Consider the following 18,106-nt stretch of genomic DNA (forward strand, 5'->3'; position numbering starts at 1 on the left):
AATTGCATTTAACGTAAGATGGTTTCAGGATTTTTGCCGTGCATTTGCCACTATATGAGCACATAACTAGCATTATGTTCAAGCTCTTTCTTGCTAACTGTTGTAGGTTTTTGCAGAATTCAGACTCTTCACCAAGTGGTGTTAAGTCCTGCTGCACATACACTAACATATACAAATTCTAAACTCATCTACAGAATTGCGTTTTGGGGGCTTTTTGACTTCTCATATTTGAGTCTGATTATCTGTTCAGTAGGGTCGAACTGGGAAATCTATTGTTTACTCACACCTGTTCCATCAGAGCTTAACAAAAAAATAATAAAATCCTGTTTTAAACAACTTTTGTCTGAAAATAAGACAGTATGATTATAGAACTGTAAAAATGGGCTTTGTGAACAAGACTTGATTATGTCCTGTTTGGCTGCTGGTCTAGAGAAATATTGACGATACAGGAGACATTCCCTATGGGTAGATTAAAGCTCTGCCAGTCTCTCCAGATACCATTTTTATAACCTAGTAGAGAGCTAGAGAAAGATTCTGTGAGCAGATTCTGTGTTCAGAAAAGAAAATTTAATTTTAGGGAACGCGGATCTAAAAGTAGTTTGAAGCATTATTGTTGCAGGCGGAAAGGACCTTTTCGTTTAGTTTCTTATTCATCAACCTCCCACACTATGCTAAAAAGAGAAGGCATGTTGTGTATGGAGAGGGTTTCTCCAGGATTCCTATTTGGAGTGGAGAATAGGAGGTCACCTTGCTCACAGGGCAGCTTTCAGGGGGTGCGTAGTTCTCATAACGTGATGGGACAATGAACAGAAGTTCCTGGAATTAAAATATCCTTACCCTTATTGCTAACCTGGCCAGTGTTAGCTAAACACTACTTAAGAGTAGTATTCTCATTTCTGATAGCAAAGTGGTGCTCAGGTCCTAAGTGGGATGTGCACGGAAGCAGGGAATCGCTGGGCTAATGGATAACTGCCTGATACAATTTCAAAAGCCTTCCATAAGAATGGAATAAGCAGAATAATCTAATTTGATAGTGATCCGGAAGCAACTAATAAAGTCTAAGGGAATTACATAGAGAACAGAACATCTTGTTGTTAACGTGGCTGTTTTCAGTTGTCTTTGATTTGCAGATGGTCTTGTTTCTATTGTGCTCTGTTGTGGATGCCCTGGAAATAGTCCCATACAAAGGGCCTGCTCCTCTGAGGGGTGGCTTATTCTTTCAGGGGTACAGATTACAGGAAGGGGAGCACTGACGTGTGTGGTGAGGAAAAAACTTTTAAGTCTGACTAATTCAAGTAGAGGGTATGCAGTGCTATTCACCCCCATTTAAAATGAGAATGATGAGCCTATGAGAATGATGATTTTTTTTTTATTTATTTATTTTAAGTTCTAAGGAAGAAAGAAACAGCATTGTTGCAGTTAAATGTCTACATTCATTCTTTAAAATATATGCTGTTAGAAACGTTCATCTGTGTTTGAATGTTACAAAAGTACAGGAAGGTGCTCTAAGGTAGTGTCACCTCAGTATGTGTATAAACATCCAAAAATTGCTGAGAAGGATCTAGAAATCCTCCATTATCATCCATAATGTCCGCTTGCCCATTTACGTGCTGTGAAACGGGGCTCATTCCTAGGGAAAAGGAGGTAAAGGAAAAAGTTGAGCTACACCATTAAATACGGTATCTGTACACAGTTGTATTGTAAAATATATGGATCTGTTTACACGCTGATCAAAAGGCAGTGATCTGCAGCAGTGATTTTTTTATACTATAGCTAGAATTCACTAAGTCATACATGCAGAAAATAGGTTGAGGGAACAAAATAAGATCTTAAATTTCTGTGCACTTTTTCATACTTGTGTCCTGCTGGATTTGATCATAAACTGTTACACATGATCTTGTCACATCTTGATACTCTTTTTCTACCAGCCAGAATGTCTGTTCAGTGTTCTTTAAAGAACAGTTCTTCAAATAAGTAGTCTAGAAGTATTAACAATCAGTATTTTAATTACCTAACTGGATTGTGACTACAGTTACTTTTTTCAGAAACTTATGTATATGAAAAAATATTAGAGAAAATTCTTTCATATATTTATTTTTAATGCATTAGTTTTCATTGATTTTTTTCTGCAGAATTTAAGTTTTTGAGTAGCTTTAGTACACTAAAACTGACAAATGTTAGCATATCATTTTATGCTCAGATGTTCTCAGCATGATTTTAAATGAGTTCAGTTTATCAAAAATCTTTATCTTCAGTCTTCCTCTTCTTTCGGTTGTTTATAATCCTTTCCTTATCATGATTTATAAACAGTTCCCACACTTCAATTCATTTGTCCTTTGAGCATCCCTGCAAGATAGGAAAATGCTGTGGCAGGCATCCCTGGTGCAGGTGGGGGAAGCGCTGTTCAGATGGTGCAGTTCCTATCCTGGCCCACTGGCTCTGCTGGGTCAGAGATGTCTGTGCAGCTGCTGGAGTTACAGAGCCAGCTGTGCGAGCCAGCAAGTAAAGAATGCAAACTACAGAGGTTTGCATGATTTTTTTCAGAGTGTGGTGCTTGGTGATAGGGATTCTGTACCACAGGTGAGTCTGGCTCCCTGCTCTGATCCCACTTAGGGCAGGACTTGGTCTAAAAGATGCCTCTCTTGTGGGCAGGATAGATCATTGTGATTAGCTAAAAAAGGAGGGTCCTGTGCTTTCCCTACTATTGCTATAATACAAAGCCCGCTGGTTGAAAGATTGATCTCTCTAGAAAATTTTGGTTAACTGTCTTTATGATGGCTGTGTTTTTCCACAAGTGATACACTTGGTTTCTTCTGGTCGCTGTGGTCAATTTTCATAAGCTGCTGGTGATTAAATCTTGCTGATCAGTACCTATTGATTTAGCTGCTCTGGTTAGAGGTTCCAAGTGTCTTGGCATTTTGTTACTACCCTTTAACTTTGTGGTTTGGAGCTGATATGCAGTAACTGTCCAATCTGGCTTACAAGAAGCACATCACTCCTGTACTGCCCATCATCATCACTCCCTTTTGAAACTTTACAGGATGGGTGCATCAGTTGCTCTGTTTCAAAGAGTGGCTCTGAACTTTAAGGCTCAGTCTGAGCCTTTCTTTGCCTGGGATACGTATTTGGGTTGGCTTAACTCATGTTAGATCTCCAAAGAAAAGCCTAAAGGAGGCATTGCACAGGGTGAGCTTTTATCCAGAGATGGCCTTCTGCCAGCATCACTCATTTTCCAGATGCAGTCTCACCAAGCAGAGAGTAGCTCTTTGTCTCTAAGCATTGTTCCATTTCTAAGTCTCTTTATTTCAGGAGCAGCAAGGCCAATGAAATTCATGTCCATATGGGCAATTATTTTATTTTTTTCCTGGCTTTTTTTCTTTATATCTATGATATTACTAGCATATTCTAGTCTGAACAGATTTTCATATGGTTCAGCCAGTTATAAACTGTAATAGAACATTTCTGTTGTTGCCCTTGCTGTCTTTCTGGAGGCTGCAGGATACCAGGTACCCACAGAATACTGTCAGTTGAAAACTTGCAAGCATGAATTTGCTTTCCACTATTAAGGGAAAGTTCTTTCTTACTACTGGTGGAATTGCTCCTCCCAAATAAACACACAGAACCAAGACTTGCTCAGCCTTCTCTTTCCTGTTTCATTTGAAATGGACTTAGCCAGAGCAAATCCATACAGACAGTACCTTCTAGTTCTTTCTGCACCAGAAGAACCTGAAAGAAAGAAGAAACAATACCTCTGGGAGCGCCTCTGTGTTGGTAGGAAAGACCAGCACATGTACAGTCTTTGCAGCTTGAGGATCCTGCCCTTCCCTGAGACCAGCGTGTTCTGAGGCCAATTCTGCCTGCTGTAGCTGGGGGAGGAGAATTGGCTTCCTTCATCCATACTTTCCATCCATTCAGTCCTTGAAGTTGTTATCTGTATGTTCACCAAAGTTGTATCAACTTCTTCTTGGGTCAAGAAGTTGCACTCGCTTGATGGAAAGTGTGCTTTGTGTGTTTAAATTTTGCTTGTAAGATAGAAGTACAATGCTTTTCCTAGCTGGACTTTTCTGTGCCCTCAGGAAAATTAAAGTCATTAATTTCTAATGTTTTGTTGAGTTGAGGCCTATATTGAGTAAGCTTGTGCTGCTTCAAGTTACGTGTTCCACCTTGAAGGAAGGCAGTACCTGGAAGAACTGTCTGATAGGGCCTGTTTGGCTTTGATGCAACATGGTATCATTTTTCCATACCATTTTTCCATACCGTTTTATGACTTCAGTGCCTCTTTGTTACAGACGTCCCTTCTTTTCTCACCTTGCTTTTTTCTTTAGTTATCGCATGCTGCCTCATTTTCTGGCATTGACTGTTGCTGTTGGTTTTGTATTGAAGTGGGATGGCATGGAGAGATACTAGAGAAAGAAATTATCATTCATTATTTCTTGTGTCAATTCCTATATTCCAGCTCAGAAATCTCCTCATTTTATTGTGTAGCAGTAATAGGCATTTCTTTGTGACAGATTTTATATCACCTGAGCAGCACAGATTCTCTGGCAAGGTCAGTCAGTCAGTGTAAATTGAAATGATATCATGAGGGTTTTTCTCTCCCAACTCTTGACTGTTAGAAAAACCTGAATCCTTTTGGCCTGATAACAGGTTACGTCTCATAAGATTTCTTTTCATCATGTGCTAATTTAGTTTTCAGATCCGTGATTTAATTTCTTTACTTATTTTCTGACAGAATGACAAAAGAGTAGTACTGATAGGATGGGAACGCGTACATGCTTGCCTTTCACTTCTACAGTACTTTACAGAAAGTGTCACGGGGTATTTTCCTTTAACGCCTCTATGGAAATGCTTCTTTAGCTTCTGCTTAAAATACTGTGTAATAGTATGGGGCCAGCCCCCTCTCCCCCTCCCCCCCAAAGAAGTACCAGTTTCAGCAGAAATATCGTAGAGAATGCTTATGTTGAAGTGAGCTTGGTTTATGTGCTGTAATCTGAGAAGATGCTCTCAGTGATTAGTGCTACTTAACTATCCTGGGAGAGTTTCTCTTTAGCTTGAATTTGTGTTTTGTGAACTGTGCTGTGTGATTTTTTTGTTTAGTTTTATATTACAGTTATATTAAGTATATTAAGTAAGCCCTTAATTTTTGGTGCCTTTTCAATTTCAATTAAATTTCTAAATGAATGGCTTTTATATTATTAACAGGACACGGAGCAGATGTGAAATGTGTTGACTGGCATCCAACAAAGGGTTTAGTTGTATCAGGAAGTAAAGATAGCCAACAGCCGATCAAGTTCTGGGATCCAAAGACTGGCCAGAGCCTTGCCACTCTGTAAGTTCATGTCCACAGACTTTGCTTTGCTCAAGTAAAGGCTATCTGCATAAAACCACTGTCTCTTTTTAGCTTTTTGCCTCATGTCTTTTCAGCCATACACAATTACTTCAAATAGAAAGCTAGTGCTTTAGCTGTGCCAGAAAATCTAGGTTAGATCAAGTCTGAACTCTGAAAATTGTGACTTAAATGTTCCTTCTTTAAACTGACTTTGTCTTTATTCATGGATTTCCTAGTCGCACAGTTCCCATTTGAAAAACAGATGAAATATGTGTTTAATTGGCAGATTATAAATTTCTTGTGCTGCAGTAAAAACATGAACAGTAACTGAATTCTGTTTCAGTGAGCACTACCAATTACTCTAAAATACAAAGAAACAATATCAAGGCCCAGGGCCTTTGCACAGAAAGCTGTAGTATTCTGGTTTAGTGGCCTGAACTAAGTCTGCCCACGTCTGGGCTCCCCAGTACCAGAGGGATGTAGAAGTACCAGGAGTTTGGAGAAGGGCTCATAAGAGGATCAATCAGAAGACTAGAGCACCTGTCACACAAGGACAGGCTGAGAGAACTGGGCCTGTTTAGCCTGGAGAACAGGAGATGGGAGATCTCATTAACATATATTTGAATACCTGAGGGGAGGGTGTCAAGAGGATGGAGCCAGTCTCTTTTCAGTTGTGCCCAGTGACAGGATGAGAGGCAATGGGCACGAACTGAAGCACAGGAGGTTCCGGGTCGATAAAGGGGGGCACTTCTTTACTGGGAGGGTGACAGAGCACTACAACAGGTTGCCCAGAGAGGATGTGGAGTCTCTTCTCCAGAGATATTCAAAACCCACCTGTATGCCATCCTGCACAAGGTGCTCTAGGTGATCCTGTTCTGTGGTGGCGTTGGACTAGATGATCTTCAGAGGTCCCTTCCAACCTCAGCCGTTCTGTGATTCTGTGAACTACTTTATTGCCGACCTAAATATTTGCAACTGGTAAATAATCATGTTTGATTTATCTGAGAAACTGGTTTCTGTACAGTGTTTTTCTTTCTGTACTTGCAGACATGCTCATAAAAACACAGTGATGGAGGTGAAACTGAATCTGAACGGCAACTGGCTGCTAACTGCTTCTCGTGACCATCTCTGCAAGCTCTTTGATATTCGTAATCTAAAAGAAGAACTTCAGGTCTTCAGGGGTCATAAGAAAGAGGCTACAGGTCAGCTTTTCTTACATTTTGTGAATTTTTATTAGTAAGTTTGGATTAAAAATGAAAGTTTTTGAGATCCTGATTTACATGAATTAGGAGTTCTTGCATTGTACTTTCTGATTGTGGCTTATTTTGTATTTCAGCTGTGGCCTGGCATCCTGTTCATGAAGGGCTGTTTGCCAGTGGGGGGTCTGATGGCTCTCTGTTGTTCTGGCATGTTGGGTACGTGGCATTTTTACCGGCGTATTGGAAAAGATGTTGATCAGATGTGCAAGCCATTATACCTAGCATAAAATATACTTTTCACCTTTGAATGCATGTGTATGGTATAATTTTGCTCTGTCACTGAGGATGTTTGTGAATAGGCTTCATTTCTGAAGTTGTTCTGTGCAGTTATATTTTAAAGGATACAATAGCTCATACAGAAAGTAGTCTTTCGTTGAGGGGGTGATGAATAATTGAAGTACCTAGTTTCTTAGGGTTTCTCATGAGTTGTTGTAATTTTGCTTTTAAATATACAGTTAACAAAATTATATATATTATATATTATATATATGTGTATATATATATATACAGTTTAAAAAAAATCCTATGACTGAATTATCTGCTAAGTACATGCAACAGAAAAAGAATTGAATTTTTTTAGCAAAGTAGGGGACAGAGGAATAGGAACAACTGAATAGCAAAAGTTTTATATTGTATCTGTAGCAGATACTCGTGTGTGTAATGATTGATATTTTGATGCATCAGGGTTGAGAAGGAAGTTGGTGGAATGGAAATGGCCCATGAAGGAATGATCTGGAGTCTGGCATGGCATCCCCTTGGACACATTCTCTGTTCAGGCTCAAACGATCACACCAGGTATTTCAAAGTATTTAAAGAAAAGATCTAAGGGAATGTACATGCATTTAGAAACTGGAAGGGTGCATGACATTGGTGAGCAAAGAATAGATCAGGATGGTTTTGATACACAACCAGTAGGGGAAGCAGAAAGAAACTTATTTAAGTGGGAAGGCACTGATGTGTTTTACATGAAAAGGTAGAGTGTTGTCTCACTTATCTTTCACCTAAGGAAGCCTTAAGAAATGAAAGGTTTGGGGGTTGTATGAGTTCTGTACAGTTCGATATGGTAATTGTTGGGATTTTTTTGTTTGAACCTCAGAGCTGATGTTCAGATGCAGTGCTGAACTTGATAAGGAGGAGTTGAACCCTTGTATAGTCAAGAAATTAAAATTTAAATAAGCAAGCAGTAATTACATTAAAAGTACTTAATGTTCTTGACTTTCTACTGAGATCATATGATTTCTCTTCACCAACAGCAAGTTTTGGACTCGAAATCGTCCTGGAGATAAAATGAGAGATCGTTACAACTTGAATTTGCTGCCTGGAATGTCAGAGGATGGTGTGGAGTACGGTAAGGCAATTTCCATGAGCATGGAGAAAAGAGGGTTTGGGGTTAGGAACAAGCCTAGGGCATTTAGCTAACATTAGAGTGCAGCTTCTGGGTAAGGTGATGAGACAGTATAGTATTGGTGACTAGCTAGATAAAGATATCTTTTCTTTAAATAAATAATCTTATTCTCTGTGTTATCAGCAAGCACTATTCCAACAATTTGTCGTCTTTTATTCCACAGCTCCAGGAGGTAAGACGTGCTCTGTCAGTCACAGAAAGGAGGTTTGGCTCTCCCTCTGGTGCTGTCTCCAGATTACTTTTCTTCTTGGAAACTTCATGTGACTGCAAGACTTTCCTCAGTCCTGAACTACACCAGGAAGACCTTTCAAATTATTCAACTTGACTCAAATCTTTAAAATTTTACCCTCCTCCCTTTTAAGAATTCTTGTAATTTTGTGCTGCTCAGGGTTGCCCAGCTCTACAGCATTGCCTCAGCAACCTTTTTTAATTCCCAGGATTGCATCTGTTTATTAATGTTTCTTATTACTTGCCCCTTTGGGTTTGGGAATGACAATTAAAATGCATTATTTTAATCTGATTTAAATTTTAAACTATATGCATTTGTTATTGCAAAAATGGGAATTGGTATGAGATGATATTTCCTTTTCGGACCCCCTACGCTAAATATCACTTTTCTTAAAAGTATATAATGTCTGTTCTTTTGGGGTGTTTTATGAATCTGTCAATTCTTTTAATATCTGTAATTAATGCATGAGATATATAAACTGACCCAGCAGCTGTGAAATGCATAACGGTGAGAATGTGAGAAGCTGAAAGAATTAAATTATAACGTAAAGCAAAAGTTTTTGAAGTATAAATACTTATTGTTTTCCTGTAGATGATTTGGAACCCAACAGCCTAGCAGTTATCCCTGGGATGGGAATACCCGAACAATTGAAAATAGCCATGGAGCAAGAGCAGATGGGTAAGTAGCAGCTATAGGGAGGCATTTTCCTGAGCCATCCAGATGCTGTTTGACTTCTCTTTCATCCTTTCATATAATTGGGTAGCACAGCTGTTGTTTTCTGAGGTTCTTAACTGCATATTTTCAATGGAAAGGAAGAGTTGAGAACCTTGTGGTCTCTTCTGTTAAATAAACTGTAAGGAGAATAACAAGATTACTCTGTAACCTGTATTGCACCTTTTGCCTTTCCTGGTGTTAAAGGGAAAGATGAGTCCAATGACATTGAAATGACAATCCCAGGACTGGATTGGGGAATGGAGGAAGTAATGCAAAAGGACCAAAAAAAGGTGCCACAGAAAAAAGTGCCCTATGCAAAACCAATACCAGCACAGTTTCAGCAGGTAAGTACTGATAAACAACAAACACTGGAACCACTTATAATCCCAGCTTCAAAAAGTTTGTGGCTGTTGGAGTGTTTGGATTTCTGACATCATCTCTTGTATCAACATCCAGTGCAAAATAATTTGCCGCATTAGTTAAATTATTATTTAAGGATAAAATATTTTGTTAAATACCCTGTATCTGTACCTTAAAAGTTTATAAGATATGGGTGTTTTATTCAGCCTAATCTTCAGCTTCTGGATATCCATAATGTTCAGCATTCTGGCATACCTTTTCCCAGTGCAGTGTTACATTATATTACATGTGTAGCATTCCTTAGTATTAAGTTTACTTATTCTGCGTAGGCATGGATGCAGAATAAAGTTCCTTTGCCTCCCCCACCTGAGCCACTGAATGATAGAAAGGAAGATATTAAGCTGGAAGAGAAAAAGAAGACACAGGCAGAGATTGAACAGGAAATGGCAGCACTTCAGTACACAAACCCACAACTTTTGGAGGTAAGTACGTAAAGCCAGTTATTCATTGGAGCTCAGCACTAAGTGTGTAGCTTGCTTTTGCAGTCTTGTTTTCACATTTTCTCAAATGCGTCTGATTGAATGAGAATTGGATTCAGTGCACGATGCTATGATGCCACCAGTAAGGTTTCCACTTTTCAGTTAGTTATACCTGTTTATGATTCTGTAGTTGTATTTCTGTTAATTAAGAGGACAGTACTAAATCTTTCCAAACTCCTGAGGACGAGATAGCTGCTTCTGATTTTTAGTTGTTTCATGTTTTTCTGTGCTTAGTTGATTTTCTGTGTCTCTTTTTCTTTTTTGGACAGCAATTGAAGATTGAGAGACTTGCGCAAAAACAAGCTGAGCAAGTGCAGCCACCACCTCCAGGAGGTTCTCTTCATGGACCCCAGCCTTTTCCAGGGCAAGGCCCAATGTCACAGATGCCTCAAGGATTTCAGCAGCCCCTTCCACCTCAGCAGATGCCAATGAATATGCCTCAAATGGGACCTCCTGGTCCACAAGGACAATTCAGGCCTCCAGGACCCCAAGGACAAATGGGACCTCAGGGTCCTCCATTACATCAAGGATCTGCAGGTCCTCAAGGGTTCATGGGACCACAAGGACCTCCAGGCCCCCAGGGGCCTCCACAAGGAATGCCACGGCCTCAGGATTTACATGGACATCAAGGAATGCAGAGACATCCTGGCCCTCATGGGCCAATGGGGCCTCCAGGTCCACAGGGTAATGCTGGTCCACAAGGCCACTTAGGACCACAGGGCCTACCTGGGTCTCAGACTCATTTAGGACCGCAAGGTCCACCTGGCCCACAAGGTCACCTGGGTCCTCAAGGTCCATCTGGTGGTCAAGGATTGCAAGGGCCACCTGGTCCCCGAGGAATGCAAGGACCTCTTCCTCATGGCATGCAAGGAGCTCCAGGATCTCAAGGGATGCAGGGTCCTATATCACAAGGGCCTCTGATGGGACTTAATCCAAGAGGGATGCAGGGTCCACCAGGACCCAGAGATAACCAAGGACCTTCTCCACAAGGGATGATGATGGGTCATCCGCAAGAAATGAGAGGCCATATGCAAAGTGGTTTACTAGGACATGGTCCCCAGGAGATGAGGGGCCTACAGGGACCCCCGCCTCAAGGTACAATGTTAGGACCGCCACAAGAATTGCGTGGGCCACCAGGTCCACAAGGCCAGCAGGGACCTCCACAAGGCTCTTTAGTAGGGCCTCAAGGAAACATGCAAGGACCTCAGGGACAGCCGAATCCTTCAAGGGGGCCGCACCCTTCCCAGGGCCCTCTGCCTTTCCAGCAGCAGAAAACGCCTCTGTTGGGTGACGGGCCTCGTCCCCCGTTTAATCAGGTATGTGTCAATCTGTATAACAAGGAGAGTGTTCAGAGTGTGGGAACGATAATGTCACATGGTACAAATGCTGAGCAGGAGCAGAAGGTCTGGAGGTTAAATGGATTTACAAGATCTGTTTAACAAGGTCCGCCTCAGGAGAATCTAAATGATGATGAAAAAAGTTATGGAGCTTGGAAACAGCAGGGGTAACGGGAGAAAAGGATTACTAGAAATGCTGATAGAGAAATCAGTATCTGTTAGGAAAAATGTAACCATAAGAGAAACTCCAGACTTTTTAGTTTAAGGACCCTGAATTGTCTTAAATGTGGAATTTCCTAGGGATGTAGGTAAGCACTAAGAAAAGTTGAATTTAAGCAAACTGAACATAAGAAATGTGTTAATTAAAACAAATTACTGTTGACTCTGAGTTGTCCCAGAGTACTTTATCAAAACTATGGGATGAATTTACCATAGATGCTGACACACCTGGAATCAGCGTAGGTCTGGTTGAGCTTTCCAGTTGAAACTAAATGCACAGGAGCATAACTATCCTGCTTCCTACACCGGTGTAGAAATTGTTTCGCCACCTTTATACCTTCTGGGCCACGAGTTAAGAGATGGGCTCTGCGTACCTGAGCTTGTTACTGCACCACGTGCTGCAGAATGCAAGGAGGGGGCACGGGTATTGGGCAGGGCTGGGTAGGACCAGTGGGTTGGCGGGGTGGGCACTGGGCCAGAGCTGCTGTGCCGGCCATCAGGTGGCCCTGCGTGGTGCTGCCACGGCACTCAGCTCCTGCAGGGCTCAGCAGCTCTGCAGTGTACCTGCACTCGGCTCACCTGGCATACTGGAGAGTGTTGTTTGTACAGGCACCGATCACATTTTCAGGGATTAAGTCTGGTTCAGCACCAGCCCGTCAGGTGCCATCAGGTGTAACCTGCTGTGCCCTCTTCAGCACCGTTACTACGGGGTTCTTCCATCTCGTAATCACCAGAGATACAGAGAGCTTACTGTACTTACTGCTCCTTACAAGTTTCCTGTTATCATGGCGCTGGTTTTGTACTTAAAACTTCTTGTTTATCTTCAGCTTTAAGGTGAATTTTGAAGGGGATGTTTGGGAAACAAATCTACTTACACGACTTTAAGTAATGTGGATTTTTTTTAAAACAAAAATAACTCTTCGAGTTGTACTGAACGGTTTCTAGCTAAAGCTTTGGACAGATATGGATATACTTTGTGTGGAGTCCGGCACCAATCACAATAATGTGTGATGACATTGAAATGAACTTTGTCAGTGGTTAGACTTCAGAGATCAGAGTAGCCTACAAATTGTGTATTCGTTTGAGTATTTTTTCTTATGTATCAGCAATAACTTCCTGCGGACATCTGTAAATGTGTCACTGAGGTTTCAGAAACATCCAAGTTAAGAGAACAGGAATTGGTCCCACAAGTATTACTCATTTAATGCATGCTACCAGTTGTGGGTTTTGCTGGTATCCTAAGGGGACTAATTTCTCTATCTAAAAATCCTTACTGAGCATGTGTGTGTTTACATGCATGTGTTGGGCTGTCCTCGTCTGACCCTGCTGTTAACACTTGGGTCAGAATTCAGGAAGTTGCTTGTGACAGATGAACAGTTATTTTCACTAAATACTGCTCTCTGGAAGTCTTAATACTAAAAAAAAAAAAAGTTGACCATTTTTTCCTTCCTGTTAGCTTTAGGAAGCTAATGTCTTTATAAATGAACAGATTTTAAAATTCATAATGTTCCTGTCAGGTTTTGGTCTTGTTTGCTTCTGCGTAATATGACTATAATGGTAGTTCCCTACCTTGGAAATCTTTAACAGTAAACTTTGACTTTTTTTTTGGTCCTAAATTTGATATTTCTCTTCTGTAAATTTGTACAAACTACTGACCTTCCTTTGCAATAACAGCAGAGTAGGAATATTTATTTGCTTCATCGAGGGCTTGTGAAATTAATACTGCGTATTTGTAAAGGTTAATCTCTGGATAAGATAGCACCGTTACCTGCAGAGGTTTACTGCAGATGTGTAGGCGAGATGCACATCTCTTCCTGAACGTGGGATCTGCTACTTTCTGCAAATACTTAACGGAACAGAAAGCTGGTTGAGAAGGAAATTGACTGAGATATGGCAAAATTGTGTTCTGGAGACAGGCACGTTGGTACTGAAATGCAGATGGATAAATGTTGCCAGTTTGGCAGAAGTACTTTGGAGCCTTTTTTTTGCTATTGCTAATTCAGAATAGTTGATTGTCTGATATCTAATCCTTCTGGTTAGACGTGCATCTCGCTTGCTGCTTAGGTGAGTCTCGTCTACATAGTGGAAAACTTTGGGAACTTGTGTTTTAGTTGAAATGCATTTTTTTTTCTTTGGATCAATACAAAACATTCTCTTCCCCTTGGGCACATACGTTTAACTACTATAGATAGCTGTCATGAAGTGTCTGTGCTCTTTGCACGCAGAGGCCAGACAAGCCAGTAAGGTGGAAGAGTTTTGTTTGCTTCTCCAGCTTACCTGCACTGTGCAGAACCTCAGCACGCCCCAGGGAGCCCCGATCAGGCTGTGCAGCAGCGGGAGGCAGCTCAAACACGGCCGCTTCCAGGGGCTGGTGGCTGCTCTGGGTGCAGTCCGTCCTTCCGAACTGTGCAAGTTAGTTTTCCGTAACAATTTTGGGACTCATAATGTATTTTAAAATTAAAAGCATGTAAAAATGCATTGTGATGGTTCTGTCTATCTCATCAAAGCATAGTTTGCTTGGAATAGAGGGTTTTGGCAAACGCTAGTGAACTTCATGTAGCGAGTACTAAGAAATAATGATTTGGTTAAACAGTGACAGTTTAAGAAGTTCAAGACTTTATTGTTAGTTAACATATGTTAAATACATCAGAAATTATAAAACTCCAGCAAGGTTTTGGTCAGGAATGGCAGAAGCCCCGTGAGAGCTGGATCTTTCCTAGGCAGGCATTTTATTTGTTCTGGACTCAAGTTGTCATTCATTCCCTAGGAAAGTTGTGTGCTTTTTTCTTTAATAAACATTGGAAACAAGCCTTTTTTTTCCCCCCCCAAAATGCATTACAAAAATACTCAATGCAAAGGTGATGTTTGTAGTACATGTTTGTGTGCTTTTGGTCACCTATACTGCAGTTCAATATAAAAGTTCAAGAATATAAAAACAGTATATAAAAACGGCATTTCAAGCTATGATGGGAAAAATGCTCAAATGAACTTCCTGCTACTCTGCAGCACACAAAAATACACCCAAATAGCAGGATTACTCAAAAGTAGGCTCAGACCATGAAAATCATTTAACTTTGATTCCTGGAGAGCTGAATCAGTACAATTACAACAAGGAAGTGCAGTTGTCAGTGTGTTTGCAAACGGCCTGCATCTGGAATGGCCTTCATTTTGCAGGCCAAAATGAAAGCCAAGTCTAAATCTCTCACTTGAAATGTTTTAGGAAAAAATACTCTGTGTTTAGGGTTCTCTTGTATGTGATTTAGGGAGGATTTTTTTTTTGGTGATATCAACATAAAAGGTTTTGTGTACCAATCGTGCACATTTCAACTGTCTTGTTCAGTGATACATTTTTATTGTTGGATAATATTGCTGGGCAGTAAGTTGTGTACATGCCCCTTTCTAGTTTCAGTCAAATATAGTCCCCAGGTGTCGACTTTTTATCTGGCCTTTCCTGCTGAAAGACAGAATGAGACAGTTCAACCATGTTGTTTCCCAGCCATGTTTTCATATTGGGTCCAGCGTAATTTGGTACCTGCAGAGAAATGTTTCAGGGGTCCGTAACAGTGGTGGAATTTAAAGAACACTACCTTATCCTTCAAAATCCACAAACAAAAAAAGAAGATAAAAATAACCAAAGGCTTTACATCTACTTTAGTTTTTCTTTGGGATGCTGAAAGTTTCACAAACCTCTGCTTACTGTGTTTGTGCCTGAGAATAGCAGGTGACTGCAGCTTCTGCTTTTAGACCTGCCATTGCTTAATAACCCATTAACAACTTGTCTCGTTGTGCTTAGCCAAGCATCCTAAGGGTTTTAATACTTTTCTTTTGATTTTAACTTTAGAATCAGGAAAAACAAAATTGACCACCACGTTAAAAATTAAACTCATGTATTTCCATGTTAAGCATTTACACAAGTTTAGAACAGAGATTCTGTGATACCACCAGCAGTAGTTGGTGGTTATTCCCCCACCCCAACATTGCTAATATTCTTATTTTTTTATTGTTCCATTTTTTTTTTGTTCATTTCCAAAGCAAGCTTTTGGTCCATGTAGCTTTATAACAGCATAAAAAACAGTACTTGTATTTTTCAAACAAATATACACAGTTCCCTTGTCTTTTCGAACAGGCAGATAAAACGTGAGCTTTTATCATCTTTGGTTGTCATGGATAAAAAGTTAGCCTTTGAAATGTTAAATTTTCTATAAAATTATGTATGCTGCTCAGACAGGGAAGGAAAAGTGTTAGTGATGTGAGCCTCTGAAAAATGAGGCTGAAACCACTGGGAAATCAGCTGTTCCTATTGTAAGAAGATGTGGTCTTTGTTTAAGCAAATAAATTTGGCTTACCCCCTTAGGAAATGCTTAAAAGCAAAAATGCTCATGCATGCTAATTCATATGGCTTCTCCTGTTATATGCTAATAGGACGGGCAGAACCCAGGTCCTCCACCACTGATACCAGGACTGGGGCAGCAGGGAGGACAAGGTCGTCTCGGCCCTCACAACCAAGGACCTGGTCTCAATAAAGGTAATTAAATACGTTGTCTGTTCTTCTGTGAGTAATTCTCCAAAAGGAAGCTGTTGAAGTGCAGCGCCTCTAGATAGAAAAGGGTGCAGCAGAACAAAGGGCCTTTGCTGAGAGGGAAGCTTCTGTAGGCTTGGGCTGGAATACAGAGGAAAAGTTTTTCCCCAAAAATTGTTTAATGTGAAATGTGTGGTGTATGCTTTCTAGAACTGTACAAACTAGAGCATTCTAGAGCATTTTTAGAAAACATTACAGAAATCTGCTATGATTTTTTCCCTCAAGGTGACTCCCGTGGTCCACCAAACCATCACATGGGCCCTCTCTCAGATAGAAGGCACGACCAGAACAGTGGTGGTCCTGATCATGGGCCTGAGAGAGGGTTGTTTCGAGGTGGCCAGGAGTGGGGTGATGGTAGAGACAGCAGGGGCATGCCAGATAGACGAGGACCTCACCCAGATTTCCATGATGACTTTGATCGACCAGATGACTTCCGTGACGACTTCCATCCAGATAAGAGATTTGGCCATCGATTACGGGAATTTGAGGGGAGAGGAGGCCCACCATTGCAAGATGAGAAATGGAGACGAGGTGGACCTGGGCCTCCCTTTCCTCCTGATCACAGGGAATTTGAAGGAGGGGGTTCAAACCGTGGCCCTCCTGGTGCTTGGGAAGGAAGGAGACCTTCAGATGATAGATATCCACGGGATCCTGAGGATGCACGGTTCCGAGGAAGACGAGATGAGAGGTAAGGATATGTCAACTCATTGTTTTTGGGTAAGGGGTGAATGGAGGGAATTCTTTTTTTTCCTGGTTTCCTTGTCATTAAGGAGTCTATCTGTTTCAGATTTATAAACTGGAAACCAATAAGGAAATGAAAACTCTAATATACCTGAGTATAGAGTCCATAAAATCATTCAGTAATAGAAGAAAACTTGAAAAATGGTCATTGTACACAGCAGCTTCCGTGTCTGTAAACAGTAAGTAAAGAGAAGGGAGGAAATTTGTAGAGAAGATCCAGTGACACAGGATGAAGATTTGAGATCGTTTTGATGAAAATTGAGAGGAAACTTGAAGGTTAAAGTAACAGACTTTTGAACACTAGAAGTGGAATTTGAGACTTGTCTCCAGTCACAAACCACAGGATGACTGTGGAGACTGTAGAATGAGATGTAATATACTTGTAAGGAGCAGGAACAGTGATCCTACTATCAAATATAAGGGGCAGAGCTACAGCATCTGTTGGACTGTTGAGACTATTTTCTCATGTTTTTGCTTGTAGGTATTTTATTTCTCTTTCTGACTGATTTCTTAATGCCAAACGAAGAACTCAAAAATAATCTAGTTTATAGCAATGTCCATGTCATTGCTCGCAATTTCCAAATAAATCACAAAGGGATGACTTTGCTTCTAGTTATTACTGTAAATATGGAGGAATTACTCAGCTGGCAAGATTACCTGTCATTGAAATTGCTCCAGATTTATGCTAGTTTAACGGAGTTAAATTTGGCCTCCCAGGTCTAAGCCTCTCACTGACCACCAACTCCACGTGTATAAAAATGTGTACTTGTACAAATATATTGTGGTCTCCACATAATGTGAATTTTGTGTGTTTTAGTTGCCTTTTTAATCATTTTCTTACATTCCTTTTACTTTGCATCTATACAGCTCTTCTTTTAGCTATTTTCTACCTAGCTCTGTAAAGATGTACCTTCCTTTTGTGTGAAGAGTATGAAAAGAAATGAACAGTAACTAAAAGAAGGTAACAATTAAAGCCATTTAAAAAAACAAAAGTTAAAATAGAATCCAAGCTGAATGGTCTGCATTATATAATTCTAAAAGACATAGCAGACAACATTTTTAGAAGCTCAGTAGAGACTTTTGGATCTTATATTGGAAATGTGTAGGGACTGGGAAGTATTTTTTTTTTTTATTATTATCCTGATTTTAAAAAGGTTTCAGGAAGAGAGTCCAGGAATGTTTTTGACCCATGAATCTGACTTCTGAACTAACAAGAGTCTGTTTGTCACAGTGCAAGTGTTTGGTACAGACCATTTAGTTTAAAGAGAGTCAGCACAGGGCTATAAAAGGCTTATTGTGCTTACAAGCTTAACGAATTCATCTGAGTGAAGGTGAATTAGATGCCATTTACTGCAGATGCTCAAGTGAACCTAAGAACCCCAACTACTCACTTAG

General features: G+C 40.5%; 1 protein-coding gene across 2 annotated transcripts in view; it reads left to right on the top strand.

Annotated features, from left to right (window-relative positions):
• Nucleotides 1-18,106, top strand: part of WDR33 (WD repeat domain 33) — a 67,320-nt gene that overhangs the window by 43,106 nt on the left and 6,108 nt on the right. Inside the window, exons 8-18 of one of the 2 annotated variants that reach the window (XM_084292260.1) lie at nucleotides 5,203-5,329; nucleotides 6,377-6,531; nucleotides 6,666-6,744; nucleotides 7,273-7,383; nucleotides 7,842-7,936; nucleotides 8,814-8,900; nucleotides 9,141-9,280; nucleotides 9,626-9,778; nucleotides 10,105-11,151; nucleotides 15,814-15,916; nucleotides 16,196-16,658. In XM_084292260.1, coding sequence (XP_084148386.1) covers nucleotides 5,203-5,329; nucleotides 6,377-6,531; nucleotides 6,666-6,744; nucleotides 7,273-7,383; nucleotides 7,842-7,936; nucleotides 8,814-8,900; nucleotides 9,141-9,280; nucleotides 9,626-9,778; nucleotides 10,105-11,151; nucleotides 15,814-15,916; nucleotides 16,196-16,658 — 2,560 coding nt within the window. Of the gene's footprint in view, nucleotides 1-5,202; nucleotides 5,330-6,376; nucleotides 6,532-6,665; nucleotides 6,745-7,272; nucleotides 7,384-7,841; nucleotides 7,937-8,156; nucleotides 8,901-9,140; nucleotides 9,281-9,625; nucleotides 9,779-10,104; nucleotides 11,152-15,813; nucleotides 15,917-16,195; nucleotides 16,659-18,106 lie in introns of those variants that run through there. The other variant, XR_014618717.1, reaches the window with a different exon arrangement.

The sequence above is a fragment of the Netta rufina genome (assembly GCF_964035555.1).
Source record: "Netta rufina genome assembly, chromosome: 9".
Lineage (NCBI taxonomy): Eukaryota > Metazoa > Chordata > Aves > Anseriformes > Anatidae > Netta > Netta rufina.